At 42.9% G+C, this 27,408-nt stretch overlaps 1 protein-coding gene across 1 annotated transcript; it reads left to right on the top strand.

The window, feature by feature from the left end:
* The first annotated feature begins 562 nt into the window (after positions 1-562).
* On the top strand, positions 563-27,408 carry DGKE (diacylglycerol kinase epsilon). Its single transcript, XM_073684131.1, has 11 exons — positions 563-1,117; positions 2,526-2,685; positions 6,328-6,447; positions 8,552-8,695; positions 10,573-10,730; positions 13,225-13,273; positions 13,398-13,511; positions 13,735-13,806; positions 17,414-17,541; positions 23,138-23,249; positions 23,874-27,408. Exons 1-11 carry the CDS (start codon positions 690-692, stop codon positions 24,075-24,077), a joined length of 1,689 nt encoding a protein of 562 aa, XP_073540232.1. The 5' UTR covers positions 563-689; the 3' UTR covers positions 24,078-27,408.

Below are 27,408 nucleotides of genomic sequence, written 5' to 3'. Positions count from 1 at the left end.
TCAGATACTTATTCAGCTCATTAAAATCGTCTGTCTGCCCAGTTTTATGCCAGTTGTGATGCCCAGGAGCCATTTGGGCCAGGCTGGAGTGACTTGAGTTAGATGTGGGGCATCCTGGTCCGTGTATTTGCAGTGTGAGATCAGTGGCCCAAAGTCATTTAACCCTTTCAATAACGCCCTTCAGTGTCCACTTTGGTGCCCATTTTTGTGCTAGTTTTATGACTTTTGTAGCTGCTTTTAAGGGTATTTCCATCAGGGCACATCGCTGCATTGTATTTTATTATTGTCATTTTTTATTTTTGTAATTAAACCTGTAAAAAACAGAAAAAAATAAATTGTCGAATAAGAAACAAACTTCAGCCCCGAATAAGAAACTGGATGAATAAGAAACCAGCTTCAGCATCGTTTTTTCTTTGGGGTGGGATGCAGTTAAGACTTGTGTTGGGGATCCCCATGATTCCTGTGCAGCCCCTGCTCCTCTCCTGTCCGCAGATACTTGCATCTTCCTCCTCTCCTCCTGTCATCAGGCTCCCCAGTCTCCGGCCGCTACCAGATCGGTCATGTGACCGGCACATCATGTGACGCTGACGTCATCGCCCTCACAGTCTGTGTGTGCAGCATCTGCCCGGCAGTGACTGTCGGAAGCTGAGTTTCTGTTACTGACAGATGTCGTGATCGCGGTGTCAGCGATGGACGAGGCGGCGGGCGGGGAGCGCGGCCTGAGCCTGGCGGTGTGGACGGTGTGCGCCATCACCATCCCCGTGCTCATCACCCTGTGGTGCAGTGTGCGCCGCTCCCGGCGGAGGAGGCTGGCGGAGGACTGGAGGCACAGCTGGCAGGACACGGACCTGTTCGGCAGACCCACGTACTGCTCCGTGTGCGAGCTGCACATCCTGCGGGGGGCCTGCTGCCTGTGCTGCGGCGTGTGCGCGGACGAGCCGTGCGTGCAGGGAGCCAGCCAGCGCTTCCCGTGCAAGGAGGTGATGGGGCGCAGCAGCGAGGAGCGCGGAGGCATCGGCCAGAGCCACCACTGGGTCCGCGGCAACGTGCCCCTGTGCAGCCAGTGCGTGGTGTGCGGGCAGCAGTGCGGGAGCCAGCCCAAGCTGTGCGACTACAGGTGGGTGCCCGACTACAGCGCCCGGCGTGCCGCACCACAGCCCCCCCCCCGGCGTGCCGCCCCACAGCCCCCCCCCGGCGTGCCGCCCCACAGCCCCCCCCCGGCGTGCCGCCCCACAGCCCCCCCCCCCCCGCGTGCCGCACCACAGCCCCCCCCCCCCCCGGGGTGCCGCACCACAGCCCCCCCCGGCGTGCCGCCCCACAGCCCCCCCCCCCCGGCGTGCCGTCCCACAGCCCCCCCCCCCCCCCCGGCGTGCCGTCCCACAGCCCCCCCCGGCGTGCCGTCCCACAGCCCCCCCCCCCCCGGCGTGCCGTCCCACAGCCCCCCCCCCCCCCCCCGGCGTGCCGTCCCACAGCCCCCCCCCCCCCCCCCCCGGCGTGCCGTCCCACAGCCCCCCCCCCCGCGTGCCGTCCCACAGCCCCCCCCCGGCGTGCCGTCCCACAGCCCCCCCCCGGCGTGCCGCACCACAGCCCCCCCCGGCGTGCCGCACCACAGCCCCCCCCCCCCGGCGTGCCGCACCACAGCATGTGCATGGGAGGACTCCTGTTTCCTTTCTCATACCTTTATACAGAGGGCGTCAGCTAAAATATGATCCTATTAGTAAGTTCTATTACAGCCCCTTTTCCACCCCAAAAGGGTAAGACGCCATTATTACTAGAGATGGTGCAAATTGGTTCACAGGACCCGTTGGCCACGTTGGTAATCGGTGGCTGATGGATGGCAGCCCCGTCCGGCATCTGTGGCTCTTTTTAATTACCAGACTTAGCGTGACGTGACAATCAGAAGAGTCATTGGGGACATCGGGGGTGTAAGATAGGGAAAGTAGGAAAAGTGTGGATATAAAGAAATATAAAATGCATAAACTTTATTGATTAATTAAAATCCTATAGATGTAAAATTGCTCATTCATATAAGGTAACCACCTACTGATAGAGAAAGTGGTACCTACTAATAGATCTGGCTGGATGTAGTGTAGGGCAAATTATCCAGCCAGATATATTAGTAGGTACCACTTTTTCTATCAGTAGGTGGTTACCTTATATGCATCTATAGATGCATGAGCAATTTTACATCTATAGGATTTTAATTAATCAATAAAGTTTATGCATTTTATATTTCTTTATATCCACACTTTTCCTACTTTCCCCTTTCCCTATCTTACATGACTATTTTGGTGGTGCACACCTGTGGATATAGATCTGATGAGAATAGACCATTCTTTTGGGACATCGGGGGTCCAAGGTGGATCTCCGGGCGCCCAACCAGCGGCCACAGATTACTGATATATCTCGGACCTACAAGGCAAATCACATCAGCTCTGCTTGTAATGATATTGGAGAAAAACAAAGACCACAGTCCTACATTATCTTCATATTGTGTAATAACTGTGTATTTTCTTCTGCGCTAGATGTATCTGGTGTCAGCGGACCGTTCATGATGACTGCATGGAAGGTCGCCTGAAGACGGAGAACTGTGATCTCGGAGAATTTAGAAATCTCATCATTCCTTCAAACTATCTGTGGGCTGTGAAACAGCTGAAACGGAGCAAAAGTGTCGACTATATGAAGGTGAAATTGACTTTATCCATTTTTTTTTCCCATCATTATATTCAACAACAGGAAGAAAAAAAACACTAGAATCATTCATCTTTTTAAATATGTATTCACACTATAATGTGCTCTTAATGGATCCCGGCACAAGAAGCCTAAACCAGACCCAAACAGATCAAGATGACTGGTTACTATAAGTTTCTTGAATCAGGGTGTAGTAGGCAGATGTAGCAGTGCCGAGTTGTATGGGAGGGAGGAGCAGCTATCGTAGCGCTCTCACATATCACTGATGAAGTAGTAGGGGGTCAGCGAGTTGCCTCCATGCTATTAGATACAGACACTTTTTAGCAAGTTTTTTTCTTGCTAAATTGTGTGTCTTAGAGTCCAAAAATATGGTTGATATGTCATATCCTAACTATAAGGAAATCAAAAATATAAGTCTTTTCTTATTATACCCTAAGGGTGGCACTTCCTGACCTGAAGAGGTAACAATGTAGTGCCCTCACTCAACACCATCCCTGATCAGTCTGACCTTTGTATGGTTCCACTCACAAAGCACGCACAAGTCTACATATCCCAATGTAACATGGCAGTTGTAAAAATGTGACTCTTATCTGAATAGTAAAGTGTCCCATCCTGAAGGGGTTCACCTCAGAAGTTTCGAGAGACCTTAGGTGACCATGGTCATCATCAGGTGACTGTCGGGGACCATAGGTATGCCCTTAAGCTTCTGGAGGCATGTGGTTTCCTCTTAGCTTTACATGTCTAGTAAGTAGAGATGAGCGAACCTGAACTGTGCCAAACTCCGAACACGGACTTCTCTCGAGGAGAGATTAAAGTTCGGTCTAACTGGACTTCCATAAGTCTGCTGATCCCTACTAGTAAGGAAAGTGGGGACAACCGGCCTCTCTATACTGAAGACTCCAGACCCTGTCACTGCAGGGACGGGCTGCCAAAGGCAGAATAACATATGTTAGTACCAGGGTAACAGAGAACACAAAGGCAGTGAAGGATGGAAAGTCCTAATGGGAGGGGTAGTATTTGCATAAAACGCATAGAACAAGTATAGATTCTTTTTCCCGCTTTTGCATAACCTGTGGTGTTGTAGATATTACTGCAGATCTATCTCAGACTGTCAATCTCTTGGGAACAATAACATTATTTTATATGGTTCTCAAGGGATTGAACCTCCCACCAGGATTTTAGATTACTTGCATTCTTTGAACACTGAGTTAAAGGCAATGTCCGTTTTTACTCTTTTATTAATAATTATTGTTTATCTAATTATTTTTAATACAAAATGAAATGTCTTGTTTTAACAGTTTATTGTTCTTCAACTGCTGGGGCTGCTATTTTTAATTTCTGGTTTTTAAGTGTTTGAGTAGAACACTTACACATTGCAAATATTTCAGCCCTAGGGCATAGGAGACTGCGATCAGTGTGTGACTGCATCTCCTACACTGTGGCTGCCTCCAACTGTGACCAGGGCACGCCACCTGGGCTGCCCAGGTCCCATCTGTGGTAGGAGCCAGGTGCCATTTTGGTGTAGTCCAAAGTAATCTAAAATTTGTCCCTATCACTGCTCAGTGTTCAGAATGAGCAGTGACAGGAGGTGCGGTGACACAGCGGGTAAATGACAGGTTGTGGTGGTGTCAGGAGGTCCGTGGCCACTGCCATCTCATCCCAATGTGTTTCTGACCCAGTCCGCTATTCCGTGCATCTCATCCAAATGTGTGTGACCCAGTCTGCTAGGCTGTGTATCTCATCCTGACGTGTGTGACCCAGTCTGCTAGGCTGTGTATCTCATCCCGACGTGTGTGACCCAGTCTGCTAGGCTGTGCATCTCATCCCGACGTTTGTGTGACCCAGTCCGCCAGGCCGTACATACCTGCTGACACATTGTATGGTAGAGTGAATGATGTCATTAAAAAAAAAGGCCTCATACGGATTTGTCAACAAAAAATAAAGTTATGGCTCTTGGAAGAAATCTGAAGCATTAGGGAGACTAATTTTTATAATTGGCATGTTACTATGATATAATATGGCTGGCACATTTTGGGATGTAAATAAGGGTACTGCTGTATATGCTTGTTTTCTGAGTGGAAACACATCCGGCCAGCAGGTCGAGACAGTCGAAGGGCTGAAACAGTGGTCCACGAGCCGCACCATGCGCTAGTCGTCCGTCCGCCGCCATCCACTGTCACCGCTACCTGCATCCTTGGGATGAATACATTGGGTAGAGTACAGGGCCGCCAGCTCCTTCTTCCATCAATCAGCATATGCGACTGAGATGACGGACTCAATCATGTCACTTCATTGCACCTGCTTTGCAAAGAGTCAGTGCACTGGAGGACCAGTGCAGAGTTTTGTGGGAACGAGAGAGAGGCGAGTACTGTATATGGGAGGGCTCTGTGGGGGCTCACACTGTATATGGGAGGTTGTGTGGGGGCTATTACTGTATATGGGAGGTTGTGTGGGGGCTTGTACTGTACATGGGAGGCTGTGTAGAGATTGTTCTGTATATGGGGGGCTGTGTGGGGACTCGTACTTTATATGGGGGACACTGGGGGGGGTTCGTACTGTATATAGGAGGCTGTATGGGCTCGTATTGTAAATGGGGGGATGTGAGCGTGGGTGCTCGTGCAGCATATATTGGGGGGATCTCAGCATGGGGGCTTGTGTGGTATATATGGGGGTATGTCAGATGTCTGCTCGATATTAACTGATATAATTATGTTAATATTGAGCAGAATTAATTTCAGCCTGTCGGTTCGGCACTCTGAACAGTCCTGGTCTCTCGTATGTTCCCTTGGGAAAACAATTGCCCACCTGTGATATAGAGGGTAGATGAGCATTAGTGTGACTTAGTAGAGAGACTACATAGAGCAGTAGCACCATATTGTTGCCTTTTTAGATTTCCAACCTCCAGTCAGGAAAGCCACAGTTTTAGGGTATAATAAGGAAAAGACTTTTATATCTTTTGATTTCATTATAGTTATGTTATATCTATATCTGTTTGGGAAATAGGTAATTTTTACTGGAAACATATAGGCTCTATACATTTAACTAGTTTCTCCACAGGGCCCCATGTAAATCCTTTTATTTAGTAGGGCTGTATCGGGGGGTTGTTGTGAATTTGATCTGTTTTGATCTGGTTTTGACTTGTTATGCCAGGATTCATTGTGAATATAATATAGTTTGAATGCATATCTAAGAAAGGTGAATGTCTTTAGCGTTTCTTTTTTCCTGTTTTATCGTCATCACATTAAGTATATTATTGCTTCTATACATACATGCATGCACGTTTTAAGAGACATATTGTAGAAAATGACAGTTCCACACCTTCGGTACCTCTCTCAGCCGAGGAGCAACACTGACATGAGATGGGATAAATCTTTTCCCTGGTTGAGTACATACACCTATTCTGCAGAGCACTCTAGCTGGAGAGCCCTCCCCCTTGTCATTCTCAGAGAACCCTTTTAAACTGCTCTGCTGATTTACTAATCTTACTTTTACTAACTGCCTGACCTGAAACATCATTGTTACATCCTGGTCCTTATTAAATGCTGTACAGATGTTTGTTACCTCTTTCTCATATTGTATATAGCAGTACAGTTTATTGCATTTTTACGGTTGATACCTAATCTTATCATTTTCTAGTTAATATTCTCCATGGGAAGCAACTGGACCCCTTTAATTGTTCTGGCCAACACACGCAGTGGAAATAATATGGGTGAGGTTCTAGTGAGTGAATTTAAAGGGCTTCTTAATCCTTTACAGGTGGGTATATTAGGGTTGGGGTACTTGGGTAGAAAGTTGTGTCAAGTATATAAAGCAGAATTCACCAAAATGGTATCTGCATTAAAATTTGTTGCCATTTGTTATACCTGGCGGATTTTATATATTGCTAAAGTAGATCTGTAACCAAATTACATAATACAAACTGCACTCATTACTAATTAGATCTTAGACCTGATGAGGCTGGTGTACTTACTTTGAGAATGTGTGCCCGTATGGCTATATGAAAGCTTTTACTCCATCTCCGCCGACCTAGTATGATTGACACATCCTTCCTTGGTGCCTCTCCTCTCTCCTGCTGCTGAGATCTCACACTGCTCAGTACAAGCTGCAGCTGTCAGGCTGTCTGGGCAGAGACTGAATACACATGAGCTATTTCACTCTATAGCTGGACTCCTAAAATGTTCATCTTAATATTGGCATTATCCAGCAATTCTGACATGGATTTTAAAAGTAAAAACACCAGTCTCATCGGGTATGGGAGATCTGTTTAATATAATATGCTGTCTGTATTGAGAAATCTAGTGACATCCACTTTTAATTAATTTGACACATTTTTTACAGTTCTTAAATATTCTTAAAAAAAAAAGAACTGTATGGCTCCCATTCATCATTTGCTTTTTTTGGTCACTTTCCTTTTATGTCTTGTTTTATTAATTGCCGTGTTTGATGACAAATTTCACAAAACTGCGCACACGATTCGTGAATTTGGTGCAAAGTCAAAAATGGGTTTTCTTCTGTCTCGAACAGTTTTTACAACTTTTGGTGCCAAAAGTCACAAAAATTGCCCCCAAATTTGGGCATACTCAAAAATACACCGGCGGCAGGAGGGGACTGGAGTAAAGTTGCGTGAAATTTTGCAACTTTTTAAAAAGTTACAATTGATGAATCAACTAAAACATCTGGAATTGCTAGAATGCGCCCACAAAGCGGAAAACAGACAAAAACCCCCCCACATAAAATAGACTAACTGGGGCAAACAAAACTAGACAAAAAATAGGTGCAAAGGGAATGACGAATCAGGGCCTATAGCCGTAAAATGGATATTAAAATTTGCACACGCCATGTAATTAACTTTTTTAGGGTATTTGCTTGCTATCTACTGTAGATGGAAATTTAGAGTGTGGAATTTTTGCAGATGAGCAGTTGCTGGAGCCTTGAAAAACTGTAATTTCAGATATTTAGAGGTATTTTTGTAATAATGGAGGTCTATAGGTAATGGGAAAAAAATCTAATTTATGATTTAAAGGGAAGGTGACAGCTGATGCATGCTCACCGATCCTTGAATCAGACGCTGGTTGTAGGATTCCAGCCAGGTATGTTTAACTCTAAAACACTGCAGCATTTCAGAGAAAACATACTTTAAAAGGCGCCGGGGACCGAGTCGCACGGGAGACTAGTTGGCAAGGGAGGTCCCCGGAATCTTCTCCCAACCCACTGCCAGTGACTGACAGGTCCTTCCCTGCTTGCCTGTATAAGAGGAGCCCTATCACTCAAAGTGAGTGGGCGATGAGAAGCCATCGGGGACTCGTCTGTCCGACTAGTCTCTCATGCTTCTTGGTCCCCGTCAACTTTTAAACTATATGTTTTTCTCTAAAATGAGTCAAACATACATGACGGAAATCATACAACCACTGTCTGATACGTGCTGCCGTGGATCGGACAGCATATATCCGATGTCAGGTTTCCTTTAAATAGGAAAGTAAAGGCCCTGTTCATAATTGTCTTTGCACCTTCTTTCTGGATTGATTTTTTTTTTTTCTCCTTCCATGTTTTGTTCTTTGTTTTATTTGCATCTTTTTATTTTTAAGATGACTTTACTTGGTTGTGTTTTCTTTCTGACTGTGGGTGCGGTTTTCCTTATCCAGATATTTTAGCCTAATTCATCATTTGCGACTTTTCGACCTCTCACAACATTTTGCACAAAATTCCTCAGTCCAGGTGGATGATTTTTAAAGGATTTTGGTACAAAGAAAAAAACAACAAATACCAGATGACACTAATAAAAAGTCACTAAAAGTGCAAACGATGACTTAGGGCCAAAATGTATAACAACATACATATTCATTGGTAACATTTTTTGCAGGTGTTTGATTTGAGCAAAACCTCTCCATTCAAAGCACTTCAGCTGTGCACTCTCCTACCTGCTAATTGTGCCAAAGTGCTTGTGTGTGGAGGGGATGGCACTGTCGGATGGGTCCTTGATGCGGTAGATGAAATGAAACTAAAGGTAAAAATATTTCCATTTGAAAAGTACTTTATTGCGTTACGTTTTCATGATAGGTGGCTAAGGAACGTATGAAGCCAGCTCAGCAGCTGAGCCTGCTTCATGCCAGTCAGTTGTCGGCTATGTAACATAGCTGGCAACTGCCTGTAACAGTAGCGACCGGAACTTGCTCCGATCGCTGCAGATTAACCATTTCAATGCCACTGTCAATTTGTGTCAGCAGCACTTAAATGGCATTGTTGCCTGAGCGTTGCTCCCCAGCTCCTATTGCCCACTTCCCCCACAATTCAATTGTGGGGTACTAATAGGAAATTTCTGTGCAGGAGGAGAAAGAAGCCGATTTCTCTAATTAGATATATTACAAGGTTTGTTAATTTCATGTGTACTATTCATTTATGAAATAAATATTAAAACGCCGGTTACTCTTTAAGGGGATAGAGTGAAGCATTTACTGCGTTCTGTGGACAGTGATGAAAAATATTTCATCCCATGTTATGATCAGATCTTTGAGAAGCAAGAATTTAGAGGTTGTCCAGGATAAGCTAAAACGTTCAGCTCAATTTCTAGAAAGCGCACCACATTTGCCCATGGACTGTTTGGTTTTGCAGCTCGCCCCATTTAATAATATATATAAAATGTGTAGGGCATAATGAGTTATGGAAAGATGTTCACACAGATTAAAGCTGTGGTCCGACGTCCATGAAAACCTTTCTTTTTTTGCGGCATGGGTGGTGTAAAAGTAATAGAATGAGGCATACGCACCTGTGGAGGCAGTATACGCCACGCTGGCCTCTGGGACCTGGACCGGTGGGTCTACAGATTCCAAGATTCCATGGAGGTTTCAGTTATTTTGATGGAATGCTGCGCTATATTGACATCAAAAGTGACTAAACCCTTGACAGAAGCTCTTCATAGAAAGAATTGTATTGTAATATTTATGGTGTAATACGCCTTTTTTAAATCAGAAAAACAATATCCACTCATCAACCAGAACCTTAAAATCACGGACAGGTGGAGGGAGTAACATAGAATATCTTCTCACAATGACGCCTGTTAAGGTGTGGGGCATATTCGGAAACAAGACAACATTCAGTTCTTGATGCCGATGTACAGGAAGCAAGAAAAATGGACAAGTGCGAGGATCTGCCCAAGTGCTAGATGAAAAATGCATTCTAATGTGGAAGCAAAGACTAGCCTGTATGGAGAAGGTGGCCTGGTCTGATGAATTACAAGTTCATTCACTGCATGAACATCAAGCAATTGAAAGAAGCCATGGAAAATGGTGAAACATGGCTTACAGATATCTAGGGGTCGGACACAACTGAAGGATAGACTTGGGGGTGACCGAGGGGAAAAGAAAATACCAGTATACACTATAGAAGGGAGACTGGTGAAGGCATTGTGATATCTAGGCAATGTTCGGCTGGGAATCCTTGGTTCCTGGCATTCATCGATGTATTTTTTACAGTGTCATTTCTCTGCACTCTCGTGCTGCTCACAGTCTTCCCCCTCCGTGCTTATCTGTAACTAATTCCTATGTATCAGGTGATTCTGGATTAAATATTTATTTCAAGCTATTTTCAGGCAGCTTGATGCAGTGTTTAATCCGATAAAACTATAGGATAAAAAGCCGGGCACCACCAGAAAGAAGGTCAGAGTCCAAAGTTTAGAACCGTGGGAAGCCCCAATCCCCGTCATGAATGGGGACAGATGTGTTCCCATCCTGGTCTTAGGTTTCGGGCTGTTGAGATTTGTATCATGATGCTCATTTCTATTTACAAACGATGCAGGTTAACTATATGGTGGTATGGATGCCGGTAATTATGCAGTATTCTAACTGGTAATATGAGGCTTTTAATTTCCCATCCATGTGTTTCCAGGGCCAAGAAAATGTTATCCCCCAAGTATCAGTGCTACCCCTAGGCACAGGCAACGACCTAGCTAACACATTAGGATGGGGTGCAGGCTATGCAGGGGAGGTTCCTGTGGAGCAAATACTTCGCAATGTGATGGAAGCTGATAGCGTCAAGCTTGACAGGTGAGAAGCAAAACCTTCCATTGAATAGTTTGTTCTTATACAGAAAACTTTCAGCTCATTGTGCTGGTATAATTGCATCAGAAATCCCAGAACTTTGCAAGTGTTTAAATCAGATATGTCTGTTTATGACGACATCCATTGTGAGGCAGATTAGGATAGATTATAATCTTTGGTTACACAGCACCCGCATTTTCCATAGCTCCTTCCATGCTTCTGGATACATCTATTCCCAAAACCAAACATTACAGAGTAAAGCTGAACTCAGACATCCATGTAACCTGTTCCTAGTGTGGACCATGATGCACAGACTGGCCGCAGGTCTCCTGACCCAAGCTCAACAGCCGCATAGATACATGTGTATGCACAGATATGGGGTGTATTGTGATGCTGGAAGAAGATATTGTTAAATGAAGGAAAGAGTTTCCTTAAAATAATGGGGCAGGAGTCCAATTTATAAAATGTTTTAGTGAATACTTAAAACTGTGGATGTGAGAGATTAATGGTGTTGTCGACTAGTGAACATTCCCTGGTTACTAACTAGAGGTCCAAATAAAAACCATGGATATCCACCTCCCGCAGCGGTGCCGTTCAAGCAATATTCTCACCAGGTCATTTGACATTGTTGTGTCAAAGGAATCAGAGGCGTATCTAGAGTCCAATTATCCCTGGTGCAAAATTTGGACCTTAGGCCCCCACTTGCATGTTGGTTGGATGTATGGGCTCTTGTAGCATTCTAGGTCCTATAAAGACATAGGCGTTCACCCACCAATGTAATAATGTCCTTCATCCCGGCCCCTTCCACATATAGAAACCCCAAGCTAGACCCCTTCCTGTCATAATGTTCCCATCATGGGCTATTCCTAGTATAATGTCCTCCATCCTGTAATAATGTCATCTATCCTGGGCCACTTCCTTAGTATATTGTCCCCCGTCTTGGGCCCCTTCCTGGTATAATGTCGCCTGTTCTGCCGAAGTAATAAACGATTCTTCTTACTGTACCTTCCTACAGTCCCACGGTGTGTGGCATCCTCTTCTATAGCCGGCACAGATGCCAGCTGCTGACTTCAGCGCACCCATTACAGGCAGCGCATGATGTCACTGCCATGCTCCCCGTTCGTGACAGGCATGCTAACGTCAGCTGCTGGTCTCTGATTGGTTGTCGGTGTGTATTGCAGTGCAGGGAGCTGGCGAGTCTCTGCGCCGCAATACATTTCAGCTGAATGTGTGTCATTGGATGTACATCCATCTGAGTTAGGTGCTGGCATCAGTGTGCTCCCCTCCCGCACTGGGCCGGTTACGGTCGTACACTCTGTGACTGCAATCATTATGCCCCTGACAGGACTGTTAAAAGCAATCAGTGGCTGTTGGTTGCCTGCAGCCTTTGCTATTTTGTCAAAGCAGATGTCCACTCTAACTGAATATTGATTCAGCGGCTGCTGATTGGCTGCAGCAGTTCGTGGCACATTGCGAACAGCAGCGTTAGAACGGCACTTCTGCGTAAGGGGGATATCCACTGTTTTTATTTTAAATGGGACCCTGAAGTGATTAAGTAGGTGTAGTCCCTTTAATCTGATTGTCCTAGTTACACTTTCCAGAGAACTGGCGTAGCATGAGAAAAGTAATCAGTATGGGAGTGGATATTAATCTTAGAACATTGACAAAACATGAAGAAATAGGCAGTGCTGCACTTTGGTGAGCTTTTGTTGAAAATCATAATTTTAAATGTGATTATACATTGAATGGGCAACCAGTGCAGTGACTGGAACAGAGGAGAGGCATCAGTGTTGTGGTTGGAAGCAAGAAAATAGCAGAGTAGGCCAGGAGTAGACTTTATCAGGAGAGATGAAGGGTGATTAATAATGAAATGTGTTCTGGGTTGAGATTTGTTTCTTGTTGTTCTCAGTAATCTGATTATAACACATTTTTTTAAAGGACAGTGTTTCTTTTGAGTAGTGCCAACTGGAGAGAACCCCTAATAACAGTGTGAAGGGATAGGATCACTAATAAATTAAGGATATATATTCAATATTTCTCCCCAGTTGTTACAATCCAACAGAACCAATGTCCTTTTAAAGAATGGGTCATAACCATAATACTGGAATTAAAAAAAAAAAAAAACACATTTCTTGATTAGTCCTATTTTTTTTATTTTTGTTCAGTATTTTCATGTTTCTCATACGGAAAAGCTGTGTATCCAGTTTCCAGGTTGTCCTCACTTTCCTGCATAAATTATACATTCAGGTAAAGCTGTCCATTAGCAGTTTGTTGGTCGGGGACTCACAGGATCGCAACATATAAAAGTGTTATGGTCTTCCCACTAATCCTAGTCTCATGGCATGCCCCCTATTATCATCTGATAGGAATACCCCTTTAACACCACTGTGCAGAGGTTGGATCTTTTTGCCTATTTTGCCCAGTGCAGATATTCTTGTGTACAGGTCAGTAAATGAATAGACCTCTCTAGCGATACAAAGACATAATTTCTGTTTTTCAGGTGGAAAGTGCAGGTTACTAACAAGGGCTACAGTCTGAGGAAGCCAAAGGTAAAATACTTCTTCACCGAGTGTTAGTGCTCGTTTTGTGTGTTTAGGTCTGGCTTCATCAGGGGGTTTCACTTTATGTACATGTTTGCAGAAGTTTATAATAATATTGTTCTCCTTTTTTTAGGTTTTGTCAATGAATAATTACTTTTCAATAGGCCCTGATGCCTTGATGGCATTAAACTTCCACACACATCGTGAGAAGACCCCTTCGCTTTTTTCAAGCAGGCTTGTTAATAAAGTAAGCTTTCAGACATATAAACTATCTGATTATATGAACTGGCTGCTCTCCACTCTACCGAGGTTACTCATCATCCTTATTTTGTATAGAGCAGTGGGGTTTTCTGTTGTAGAAGTCTTCTATGCCGTAGTAATGAATGGCAGTAATAGTAAATGTTCTTGGAGATTGTGTAGCTTGCTTTGCCATGTTAGAGTAAAACATCCATGTTTTTATTGCGTTTTAGGCAGTATATTTATTTTACGGAACTAAGGATTGCTTGATCCAGGAATGTAAAGATCTTGACAAGAAAGTTGAGGTAAGAATTAAAGGAGTTGTTGGTATAGAAAACCTCTTCTTTAATTTCAGTGTTAAGAGGAAAAGTACAAATTCAGAAATGCGGGTGCGACCTCTTAATTTTAAGGCGGTTTTAAAGGGTTATTGAGGTCGATTGATTTTAATCGATAGATCTCAGACTGTTAAGAAATTCCACAATTCATTGTGTTTAAAAACAAAAAAAATGTTGCTTTGCTGAGATGCTTATAAATGCTCTTTTGTTGTACCTGTGTAACTAGCTGTGCTGTACCATGTAGAGATGCTGCGGCTGATGGTTGCACATACACAACTTCTGGCAAAGTGAGGAAGCAGAATGAAATATATCGTATTTTTTGGACTATAAGATACACTTTTTTCCTCCAAAATTTTGCTGGAAAGTTGGGGGTGCGTCTTATAGTGTGATATACATAAATACTGTGTCTGTGGGTGGTGGGGTATGTGGGGTAAGCGACAACGGCGGAGTAGCAGGGCACAGGAACCAGCCGCCACCTGCTGCAGCCTACACTGTGGCACGCCCATGGGGAGCAGTGAATATTCATTTTCCTTAATAGCCGGCCCACTGTGCCTGCAGCGTGGGTGTGGTGAATATTCATGAACTTTAATAGCGCGCACGCTGACAGCCGAGCGCAGCAGGACACAGCGCTGGAGGAGAGAGGAGGTGAGTATAATTGTTTTTTTTTTCTTCTGTGCAGCGCGACGGGGATCAGGGGGTGCCAAGCATACCAGAATGAAGGGTGCCATACATACCAGGAACAGGGATGAGGGGGGCCATACATACCGGGATGAGGTGGGCCATACATACCAGGATGGGTGTGAGGGGGTGGGGGCATACATACCAGGATGAAGGGTGTAATGTCCTTCACTTTGGAGCTGCACTGAGTGAGGTCAAAGGTTTCACTGGATTGACAAGCTGTTTTCTCAGTTTAGGTGTTCAGTTGGTCACTGAGCTTGTACTTCACTGCCTTGATTTATCTACTTGTGCTCAAAGGACCAGTGAGACAGCAGGTACTCTCACTCCTTTGATAAAACAAGTAGGTACGGAAATGAGTAAACTCACACAACGAAGCAGCTGGACTAGTTTCTGCCCCTGGCATCAGTATATTCACTTATGCTTCCTACCTATCAGCTGCAGTATCTCTACATCAGGGATGTCTTATTTAAACACACAGAGAGCCAAAATGAAAAACTTTGACAAAGTCGCGGCCAACCAGTATATAGAAAAATCGGCCCCCCATAGTCCTCCATACAGAATAATGTACCCTACACAGTCCTCCATACAGTATTGTGGGCCTCACATAGCCCTCCACACAAAATAATGAACCCCACATAGTCCTCCATACAGAATAATGACCCCACATAGGGTTGGCGGTTCTGGTGTCATGGGCCATATATAATCACCCTGCGGGCTAGATTTGGCCCACGGGCCAGAGTTTGACACCTATGCTCTGCATGGCCGGGCACAACTAGTTACACTGGATACAGCAGGGGTGCATTTATAAGATTATCTGACACAGCAACATTTTATTTAACCGCATCAAATTGTGAAACATCTCAAAATTCCATGATCTGTTGATTTAAAATGTACTTTTGTTCCTGAGACCCCCCCCTATCCCTTTAAGTCTATAAAAATTGATTTGGACTGACAGAAAATTTAAAGTGTACTTACCACACAAGTTTGGTGCCATTACTTTGCTGACTATCACTGAATCTGTTGTAATTGCAGATGAATGATGTGGGGTCTTTTTTGATCAGCTGAATTATGCAAAGATTTCTTAAAATAATTATTTTAACTTCTTAGTGTGCTATGGTGCACATGTAAGTAATGGGACGCCTTAAGGAATACTCCCGTCTCAGTAAATAATGGCATATCGTTAGGATATGGCATCCTTTAGTAGTCCATGGGACCACCACCACCTTTCCTAAGACTAAAGGGCACAACATCGTTGCTTTAGTTTTGCCTCCCCTTCAGTTTTTTTTGCATCGGGGCATTCCAAGTGTTACACAATTTAAATGACCACTTTTTCAGTGTTTTGTTTTTTTGCATTTTGAATTAGCGATTGGTGATGTAGTACTTACCCATCGTTGCCTTCTGCTAATTTCATTCTTCCCTACTTCCTTTCTTAATGTTAGTCTATGAGAGCCCTGTTCTGAGTCTCATAGCCATACACTGAGAAAGTGACTTCTGGTTCACACAGAAACGCTGTGTGAGCTGCCTGGTCACAATTGTCAGTGATCCAGGAGAGGACCGGAGCTGCACTGGGAACGGTGGAAGACAGTGACTGGTAAGTATTTTAATGCACGCTGTAGGCAATTACTGAATGCTAATATGGGGGGGCAATGGAAAAACAAAACACTGGAGTGGTGCTTTAAGTTAATATGGCCAGCTGCAGACCCCTGCACAGCCAAGTGGCCAGAAAAGTCACTGTACAGGGAACAGCATTTTTGGGGCTGTCCAGAAGCTGTGTGCATACATTTAGGAGCAGAAACCTGTCAGTGATTGACAGCTGAGTTCTTGCTGTAATGGAAAGGTCTAATATGGATCGGCCTTTTAGGCCCTGGTCTAAAAGTTTGCAAGTCATTGTATCTCTCGTAACGCAATAATGCTTTGGAATCTTATATAATACATTATTTAAGAATTCAAGAGATTGCTGCTGCTTCAAGTTTACAAACTAGAGTTTGCACCGTAAAGTTATATTAAACAAGTGGTGGGGGTTTCTGGGCGCTATAAATGATTTTAAATTCCTTTGACTGCTTAAAATAATAAAACAAATGGTGGTCATCCTCACCTGTCATCCCTAGCTCATAGAAATGCTGGAGATGCCCCCTGGCTGAAGCGGATCAGAACTCCTTCCAGTGATTTGCGGAGTGTCCATTTTTGCCTGGAGTGTTGAGAACAGGACAAGAAAGCACACGCTAAAGGCTCATGCTGACGTTCCGGTCCAATCTCTGTCCGCAATGCACGGACTGGCCGTGGCTATCCCGACCCGAGCGTCATAGCTTCATATATTTCTGTGAGGCTGTCACGCTCTGGTCCGGGAGTCCCTTGGCCTTTAGGTGGCTTAGGGTATGTGCACACCATGTTTGCTGTGTCTTGTATAGCATGTATTGGGAAAGCTCCCAGTGCATATATTAAATGTATCCATAGAGCCCTGATAACTCAATAGATTCTAAAAGTCGTGTTGGCAACAACCCCCAGACTTGAGTGTCGGTATACCTTTATTTCACTTAGTTGCATACATGGGGATCCATTAAAAATAGGAATAAGCTGCTCTGCACAACTTGTAAGATGGAGGTCTATGGGGGGATCTCGGACATCGAGATCTGATTGCTGAGGCAGCTAACAGTGTTCAAAGCTGTGCTTGCGAGTTTTACTGGGATATCCAGCCTGTACTCTGCTTGTGCCAAAAAGCGGGTGTGCATTGAGTATACCACCCATGACTTTGGAGGTCAGAGCATTTTCCATAATTCGTTCACATCATGTTCCACCTCGTTTTGTTTGTGTTTGTGCTAGCACATTTATACATCTATACGTAGTTAATATGGATACAAGAAATTGCTGATTTTTTTACTTGTGAACTTTGTAACTTCAGCTGGAATTAGATGGGGAGAAGATTTCTTTACCGAATCTTGAAGGAATTGTCGTCTTGAACATTGGCTACTGGGGTGGTGGCTGCCGTCTGTGGGAAGGAATGGGGGATGAGCCATATCCATTATCTAGGTATGTGTCATTTCTGTATGATTGACCCTGAGATGCTGCAATGTATTAAAAGGAATCAGTCACCATGTTTTAGCTATTGAATCTTGAGAGCTTCACAATGTAGTGACAGAGACCCTGATTCCAGCGATGTTTCACTTACTGGACTGCTTAGTGCAGTTTTGATAAAATCTCTATTTTCTCTGCTGTAGATGTAACAGTGCTGTGAATGCTGCGCTGTGTATAATCCCACCCACACTACTGATTGGCAGTTTCCTGTATACACTGTATATTGTCAGCAAGCTGCCAATCAGTGGTGTGGGGCGGGGCTACACAGATTAGCTGATCTGCCTGGCATATAACACCTGGTCCTACAGTGATAATGTCCTGCTGATAAAACACTGATTATAATACAACTACAGCAACCTAGTAAGTGACACATCACTGTAACCAGGGTCTCTGCCCCTACATTATGCTGCTCTCAGATTAAATAGTCCTGGTTTTTGCTTTCTGAACAGTGTTATTTAATGTGACCTATACCCATTTTTAGTCTGCCACGTGGTTTTGATCTACTAATTGCTTTATTAGATTTTGATTGTTTCTGTGGATGAATTGTTTGTTTTCTCCTGAAACCTTGTTTCAAGATTACAAATTTATAATTTAATACTTTACAATTTACAGGAATCAGTGCAGTAATGAGAAATTCTCTATAATATCACAGGGCATGTTCTTACATAGGCACATAGAAGCGAGCGGCACATTGCAGCGCTATTCTATGTGCACTGGACTGGACCTAATGAAAGTCACTCGTAGAAGTCTATGGGTCTGTGAAAATCATGGAGGGTACACAGATGACATCAGTGTTCTGTCTGTGAGCTATCCACGATTAACACTGGAATGGATAGGAGAAGCTTTGTAATTCATTTTTTTCATATGTGAAAATCACTGATGAAACACTGACACTCAGATCCAAAACACTGATGGTAAAAACTCACTGATGAAACTCTGTTGAAAAACACTGATAACACTCGGGTCGTTTCTTTTGCCTACATGAAAAATCGCTGACATCTGAAAGAGGCCTAAGCTACAACTCTGTTTTCTGAGTGTGCCAGTGACTTTTTCTGTCTGATGCTGATTCATATGTCTCTGCCCCAGTTCCTAAATCCGTTGTAGACTTCCATGTGAACCTATGGAATACAGGGTTCAGACGCCCTCTCCAGGGCCATTGACTCCAATTAAGACAACAGTCCAAAACCTAACTTTAGTCTCTGACCATCTCTCTGGCAGTATGTAGCTAGAAAAGAGGAACATTGCCAGAAAATGGTCCAACAGAGTCCAGAGTTTCATGTTTTCAAACAATTAATCCCATTTTAACATACTTTGAACCTGGCCTAAATGTACTACATGAAGCAAAAAGGCTTTGAACTGTATGTATGTATATATATATATATATATATATATATATATATATATATATATATATATATATATATATATATATATATATATATATATATATATATATATATATATATATATATAATATATACATATATATATATAATATATACATATATATATATAATATATACATATATATATATAATATATACATACATACATACATACATACATACATACATACATACATACAGTCATGGCCAAAAGTATTGAGAATGAGACAAATAGTAATTTTTCCAAAGTTTACTGCTTCATTTTTTGTAATGGCAATTTGCATATACTCCTGAATGTCAAAGAGTGATCAGCTTAACAGCAATTACTGTACTTGCAAAGTCAATATTTGCCCAGAAAATGAACTTTAACCCCCAAAACACATTTCAACATCATTGCAGTCCTGCCTTAAAAGGAGCAGCTAACATCGCTGTAGTGATTGATCCATTAACACAGGTGTGGGTGTTGATGAGGACAGGGCTGGCGATCAATCAGTCATGATTAAGTAAGAATGACATCATTGGACACTTTAAAAGGAGGCTGGTTCTTGGTATCATTGTTTCTCTTCAGTTAACCATGGTTATCTCTAAAGAAACACGTGCAGCCATCATTGCACTGCACAAAAATGGCCTAACAGGGAAGAGTATCGCAGCTACAAAGATTGCACCTCAGTCAACAATCTATCGCATCATCAAGAACTTCAAGGAGAGAGCTTCCATTGTTGTCAAAAAGGCTCCAGGGCGCCCAAGAAAGACCAGCAAGCGCCAGGACCGTATCTTAAAACTGTTTCAGCTGCGGGATCGGACTACCAGCAGTACCGAGCTTGCTCAGGAATGGCACCAGGCTGGTGTGAGTGCTTCTGCACGCACTGTGAGGCGGAGACTCTTTGAGCAAGGGCTGGTTTCAAGGAGGGCAGCAAAGAAGCCACTTCTCTCCAGAAAAAACATCAGGGACCGACTGATATTCTGCAAAAGGTACAGGGAGTGGACTGCTGAGGACTGGGGCAAAGTCATTTTCTCTGATGAATCCCCTTTTCGATTGTTTGGGACATCTGGAAAACAGTTTATTCGGAGAAGAAGAGGGGAGCGCTACCACCAGTCTTGTCTCATGCCAACTGTAAAGCATCCTGAAACCATTCATGTGTGGGGATGCTTCTCAGCCAAGGGAATCGGCTCACTCACAGTCTTGCCTAAAAACACAGCCATGAATAAAGAATGGTACCAGAATGTCCTCCAAGAGCAACTTCTCCCAACCGTCCAAGAGCAGTTTGGCGCCCAAAAATGCCTTTTCCAGCATGATGGAGCACCTTGCCATAAAGCAAAGGTGATAACAAAATGGCTCATGGAACAAAACATAGAGATTTTGGGTCCATGGCCTGGAAACTCCCCAGATCTTAATCCCATTGAGAACTTGTGGTCAATCATCAAGAGACGGGTGGACAAAAAACCCCAACAAATTCTGGCAAAATGCAAGCATTGATTATGCAAGAATGGACTGCTATCAGTCAGGATTTGGTCCAAAAGTTGATTGAGAGCATGCCAGGGAGAATTACAGAGGTCTTGAAGAAGAAGGGGCAACACTGCAAATATTGACTTGCTGCATTAACTCATTCTAACTGTCAATATAACCTATTGGTACTCATAATATGATTGCAATTATATTTCTGTATGTGATTATAAACATCAGACAAACACTAATAAAAACCAAAGGCCAACAGATCAGGTGAAAATATAATTTTGGTGTCTTTCTCAAAACTTTTGGCCATGACTGTATATACACACACACATATACAGTGGTGGCCAAAAGTATTGGCACCCCTGCAATTCTGTCAGATAATACTCAGTTCTTCCTGAAAATGATTGCAATCACAAACTCTTTGGTATTATTCTCTTCATTTAATTTGCTTGCAAGGAAAAAACACAAAAGAGAATGAAGCAAAAATCAAAGCATTTATCATTTCACACAAAACTCCAAAAAAGGGCCGGACAAAAGTATTGGCACCCTCAGCCTAATACTTGGTTGCACAACCTTTAGCCAAAATAACCGCGAACAACCGCTTCCGGTAACCATCAATGAGTTTCTTACAATGCTCTGCTGGAATTGTAGACCATTCTTCTTTGGCAAACTGCTCCAGGTCCCTGATATTCGAAGGGTGCCTTCTCCAAACTGCCATTTTGAGATCTCTCCACAGGTGTTCTATGGGATTTAGGTCTGGATTCATTGCTGGCCACCTTAGAAGTCTCCAGTGCTTTCTCTAAAACCATTTTATAGTGCTTTTGGAAGTATGTTTTGGGTCATTGTCCTGCTGGAAGACCCATGACCTCTGAGGGAGACCCAGCTTTCTCACACTGGGCCCTTCATTATGCTGCAAAATTTGTTGGTAGTCTTCAGACTTCATAATGCCATGCACACGGTCAAGCAGTCCAGTGCCAGAGGCAGCAAAGCAACCCCAAAACATCAGGGAACCTCCACCATGTTTGACTGTAGGGACCGTGTTCTTTTCTTTGAATGCCTCTTTTTTTTTTCCTGTACACTCTATGTTGATGTTTTTTCCCAAAAAGCTCTACTTTTGTCTCATCTGACCAGAGAGCATTCTTCCAAAACATTTTAGGCTTTCTCAGGTAAGTTTTGGCAAACTCCAGCCTGGCTTTTTTATGTCTCGGGGTAAGAAGTGGGGTCTTCCTGGGTATCCTACCATACAGTCCCTTTTCATTCAGACGCCGACGGATAGTACGGGTTGACACTGTTGTACCCTCGGACTGCAGGGCAGCTTGAACTTGTTTGGCTGTTAGTCCAGGTTCTTTATCCACCATCCACACAATCTTGTGTTGAAATCTCTCGTCAATTTTTCTTTTCCGTCCACATCTAGGGAGGTTAGCCACAGTGCCATGGGCTTTAAACTTCTTGATGACACTGCGCACGGAAGACACAGGAACATTCAGGTCTTTGGAGATGGACTTGTAGCCTTGAGATTGCTCATGCTTCCTCACAATTTGGTTTCTCAAGTCCTCAGACAGTTCTTTGGTCTTCTTTCTTTTCTCCATGCTCAATGTGGTACACACAAGGACACAGGACTGAGGTTGAGTCAACTTTAATCCATGTTAACTGGCTGCAAGTGTGATTTAGTTATTGCCAACACCTGTTAGGTGCCACAGGTAAGTTACAGGTGCTGTTAATTACACGAATTAGAGAAGCATCACATGATTTTTCAAACAGTGCCAATACTTTTGTCCACCCCCTTTTTTAGGTTTGGTGTGGAATTATATCCAATTTGGCTTTAGGACAATTCTTTGTGTTTTTTCATTGAAGACAAATTAAATGAAGATAATAATACCAAAGAATTTGTGATTGCAATCATTTTCAGGAAGAAACTGAGTATTATCTGACAGAATTGCAGGGGTGCCAATACTTTTGGCCACCACTGTATATATGTGTGTGTATATATATATATATATATATATATATATATATATATATATATATATATATATATATATATATATATATATATATATATATATATATATATATATATATATATATATATATATATATATAAATAATTTATTTATTTTCCACCATCTCTTTGGTTTTGGTTCCTATACTACATACTGTATATAGACCTGTGAATGTTATTGGCACTGTGTCCTCTGTGTTGAATAGACATATAGAATATTGCCCTTTTATAACCAGGGCTGTGGAGTTGGTAAGCCAAACCTCTAACTCCAGCTCCTCAATTTCCATGACACTGACTTCACGACTCCGACTCCCTCATACATGGCTCATGTTTCTGTGCTACAGTAAATTTATCACTTATTCATCTCAGCTAAAAGTCTAGACCCATAGATCAGGAATAGGACAGACATTTATAGGACATTTCAAAACTTTCCCAAATTCTTATGAAAAAATATCCCCCACAAACTGCATTGTACTACTGTACCCAATTTATTATATATTTTAGGAGTCGGAGTTGGTTCATTTTATTCCGACTCCACCAAAATGGACTCCGAATCCAACACCACAGCCCTGATTATAACCATCTATATTTTCTTATATCATTTTGTTTACTCTTTCTCCCTTGTTCTGTTCTTCCTCAAACTCTTCATCTCTTCTTTAATGTTCTCTTTCTCAATGCCCCTTTCTTTCATTCTCCCTATTTTCCCTGAAGGCATGATGATGGCCTATTGGAAGTAGTGGGAGTTTATGGATCTTTTCACTGCGCACAGATTCAGGTTAAGTTGGCAAATCCTGTACGTCTTGGCCAAGCTCACACTGTAAGGGTAAGAACTTGTGTGCTTTTGTCATTCTATATTTTTTATCCATTTTGAAGACTTTTTGTCATTTCCAGTATTTGAAGGCAAGATTGTTAATAATAAAGCATACAATATATCTGATACAGTATTTGGCAGCCACGTGGCTATATTTCGTACCTGCTCTGTGGAGGATCAATCCTTGGTGAAATGTACAGAGACTCCAAAAAGGTGCTGCAAATAAGAAGGCTTCATAAAGCTGTATCATTTGTTGGCCAGGTCCTTAATTGGCCTAAAGAAAATTATACAATAGTGTAAATTGGTCAATTCTACATGGTCAATGATGTACAATACAAAGTTATATTGTGGTACCGTGTTAGCCATAAAAATCTATGTAAATACTTTTATGCCCAAAAATAACAAAAGTATTCTCTGAGTGATACCTTTTTTGGCTAACCAGATATTTATTCTCAGAGTGATACCTTTATTGGCTAACCAGAAAAACATATATATATATATATATATTTTTTTCTGGTTAGCCAATAAAGATATCACTCCGAGAATAGTTTTGTCATTTTTGGGCATAAAAGTATTTACATCGACATGGTCAATGAGTAATTCTGAAGTACTTTGCTATTTTGTTTACTTTGACAGCTGATTTTAAAGAGTTCAAGGATGCCAATGCAAGTGGATGGAGAGCCATGGGCCCAAGGGCCGTGTACAGTCACTATAACCCACAAGACACATGCACTAATGTTGTACCACGTAGGAGAACAAACTGATGATGATGACGAAGATCCCTCCAGCGACTCAGATGAAGACCCTCAAGATACTGTGAATCGTGATGTGGAAATGTAGTCCTTAACACGTGGCTGAGTTTAACATAAAAACATCCTTCCGAGGAGCACCATATCCTTTATTTATTCACTTTTATTTATTTCTCTTTTTTTTTTTTTTTTTTTTTTTTTTTTTATCTTTTATAATTTTATGAGCATCTGACCTTTTTTAATAGTTTACCTTTGTCACGACTGAATGTCATTCTAAACGTTTGCACCTGTTTAATCGTTACATGGTCATAGTCTTAGCAGATATTGTCTATGTGTAGGCCGGTGTTCAACGCCATTCCAGTGACATTTCTGTAGTGATTACCGATTTGAGACAACACTGAAGTGGAAAGGTTAGACGCCATGTTATTATATTCTGTGTAGCGGATCACTGTTTTTTATTCTTTGAGGATGAAGGGCTTCTCTGGGAATAGAAAAAAAAGAAATGTCATAAAGTCCTAAGATTCTTTCACCCCTTCGTGGCCCTTTTTGTGATTTTACGCTTTCATTTTTTACTCCTCTTCTTCCCAGAGCCGTAACTTTTTTATGTTTTTGGTCGATATGTCCGTGTAAGGGCTTGTTTTTTGCAGGACGAGTTAACTAAATCCTAAAACTGACCTGCCATTATGATTCTCCAGGTCATTACGAATTCGTACACACAAAACATGTATAGGTTCTTTTTTATTTAAGTGGCGAAAAAAAAATCCAAAGTTTGCTAAAAAAAGAAAAAAAAGTCACCATTGTCTGAGACCCAGAGCTTCTTCATTTTTCGGGATCTATGGCCGGGTGATGGCTTGTTTTTTGCGTGCCGAGTTGACGTTTTTATTGATACCATATTGGGGTTGATATGATCTTTTGATCGCCTGTTATTGCATTTTATAGCAATGTTGCTTCGACCAAAAAAACTTAAAGAAGTTGTGCACTACTTTAGACTACCCGCCAATGTATCCCCCTGGGGCCCCTAAGACTTTTTGTATATACCTTCCGTTGCAGATAACGCCTGTGAGCGGCGCTATCGGTGGCCGCTCACAGGCATCATGTGACCCCGCGCTGACGTCACGACAAGTGAGGCATGACTCAGCGCTGGGGTCCCCGCGGTGGCTGCTGGGTTGTGGGCGGGGTTACCCCCACGTCACACCCAGCATCCACCGCGCGCTTTCCTAATGAATTGGGAGAGGCAGAGCGCGCGGGGGATGCCGGGTGGGACGCGGGGGGGTAACACCGCCCACAGTCTGGCATCCACCTGGAACACGGAAGAAAAAGATCCTCAGCTGCTGCCAGCACTTGTCGTGACATCGGCGGATGTCAGAGCCGGCTGCAGCCGGGGTCAAGTGTTGCCTGTGAGCGGCCAGTGATAGCACTGCTCACAGGCATTATAAAAGTCTTAGGGGCCCCGGAGGGATACATTGGGGGGGTAATCTAAAGTAGTGGACAACCCCTTTAATTCTGGCATTTTGATTTTTTTTCTAGTTACGCTGTTTACCAATCGGATTAATTCTTTTTTTATATTGCTAGATCGGGCGATTCTGAACGCAGCGATACCAAATATGTGTATATTTGGTTTTGTTTTTTTATTTTGAATGGGGCAAAAGGGGGATGATTTAAGCTTTAATATATTTTTTATTTTTAAAACCATTTTTTTTTACTTTTCAGTAGCTTCAATAGTCTCCATTGGAGGCTAGAAACTGCAATCATCCTGTCGCCTGTGCTATACACAGCAGGGCGTCAGCCTCTCATAGCATCTCGGCATTGACAACTGCATGGGTCTTCTGTCATGCCAACCCATCAGCGCGGCCATGTTAAGTGCCGCTGTCGGAGATTGACAGCAACATTTAACATGTTAACAGCCACGGTGGATCGCGATTCCACCCACGACTGTTAGGGGCACATGACAGCTGATCAGATCAGCTGTCACCAGAAAGGAGCGGACTAGTGTTGAGCGAGTATGTTCTATTAACCCTTTTGCCAAGTATGCTCGGGCCGAGCTCCGAGTATTTACAGCTGCTCGGTGATTAGGTTAAATCACTCCTCACATGTAATAAAGCTGTCAAACAGTTGCAAATCATGCACACGGGAGCGATTTAACCTAATCACTGAGCAGCTGTAAATACTCGGAGCTCGGCCCGAGCATACTCGGTCAGAACATACTCGCTCAACCCTAGTGCGGACTCCTCAAAGGGGGAGACACACCATTCACTGTAGATGTACGGCGCATATTGTGAAAGGATTAACTGCTTTAGGACAACCCATAGACTTTAAGCATCAGAGCAGTCCAATGTTTACTGTGAACTAGCATTCTAAAATGTCACTGCAGAGTAAATTGCTTGCACAAGATTGTGCAGGAGTGGGAAGCCAGCTATCAAACACAATTATCCTCCCCATAGAGAGGGTTTATTACCATCTCTGACTTTCTGATCGCTGTATATACAGTGTAGGAAGCACTTACAGCGCTTCTTTCTCCTAACTCAGCAGTCATATGATCGCAGGGTGTAGGGAGAGCAGTAGCTGCTGGGTCCTTGGAAACCCAGATCAGCTCTGCAGTTCAAGTAGGAGGCTGAATTTGCCCTGCAAAAGGAGCTAACTTTCCACCCTCAGTTACAAGAGAAATCAATACATTTAAATCTTGGAATGTCCCCCACCCCCTCCAAAGTGTTTATACACCTTATGGGGGAGCACATATTGTGTAAAATAAATGATAAAATCTACAAATTATTTTTAAAGAAAGTGTAGCACAATTTTTACTTTTTTTTTAAAAAAAAAAATTAAACTGTAAAAATAAAAAATGTAAAAAATAGAAACATATTTTTTCTTCCCCCGATATCGGCAAAAAAAAAAATATAAAAATGAAATGAATATTCAGCCCCATGTATCACAATAAAAAAGAGGCAAAAATTATTTGAATATCTGATGGAGAGAAAATTTTAGAGCCGTTAAAGCACATGTATGAAAAAATATCAAAATGTGCCTGTCACGAAGAGGGCAATATGGCCTGGTCCGGAGCTGGTTAGTTAGCAAATCATACTAGTTTTTTCTAGGGAGGTACTAGTACAACAAAATAGCTGCTGTCATTTTTATCTGACATAATATTAATAGGACAAGAGCCTGTGAGCATTGAAGGTTTTACCTCCAGTCAATGCCCCTGTCGATCTCTGACAGCAGCATTAACAGTGCGGCGGCATGGGTGAGCGTTATACCATGCGCCCAGCGGTGCCTCGTGACACAATCGCAGGTCACCGATGGGTTGTATTGGCAGCCGGGGGTCTGCTAAAGAGCTCTGTGCCTGCCATCACAACGCTCCTTTGAAACCCAACCTGTGGCTGGGCTTCAAAAGAGAAACTGATTAATAAATAAAGTAAAAAATAAAA

The sequence above is a fragment of the Phyllobates terribilis genome, unplaced genomic scaffold (assembly GCF_046119375.1).
Source record: "Phyllobates terribilis strain yellow unplaced genomic scaffold, ASM4611937v1 Scaffold_5__5_contigs__length_657084704, whole genome shotgun sequence".
Taxonomy (NCBI): Eukaryota; Metazoa; Chordata; class Amphibia; order Anura; family Dendrobatidae; genus Phyllobates; species Phyllobates terribilis.
The sequence above is the reverse complement of the archived record's forward strand: the minus strand, read 5'-3'. Positions and strand labels throughout refer to the sequence as shown.

Coding starts and splice junctions, on each gene's coding strand:
- DGKE (XM_073684131.1), top strand. CDS start 690: ATGGACGAGGCGGCGGGCGGGGAGCGCGGCCTGAGCCTGGCGGTGTGG. Junction 13,512..13,734: donor CAAGCAGGCTTGTTAATAAA/GTAAGCTTTCAG, acceptor ATTGCGTTTTAG/GCAGTATATTTATTTTACGG. Junction 17,542..23,137: donor GAGCCATATCCATTATCTAG/GTATGTGTCATT, acceptor TTTTCCCTGAAG/GCATGATGATGGCCTATTGG.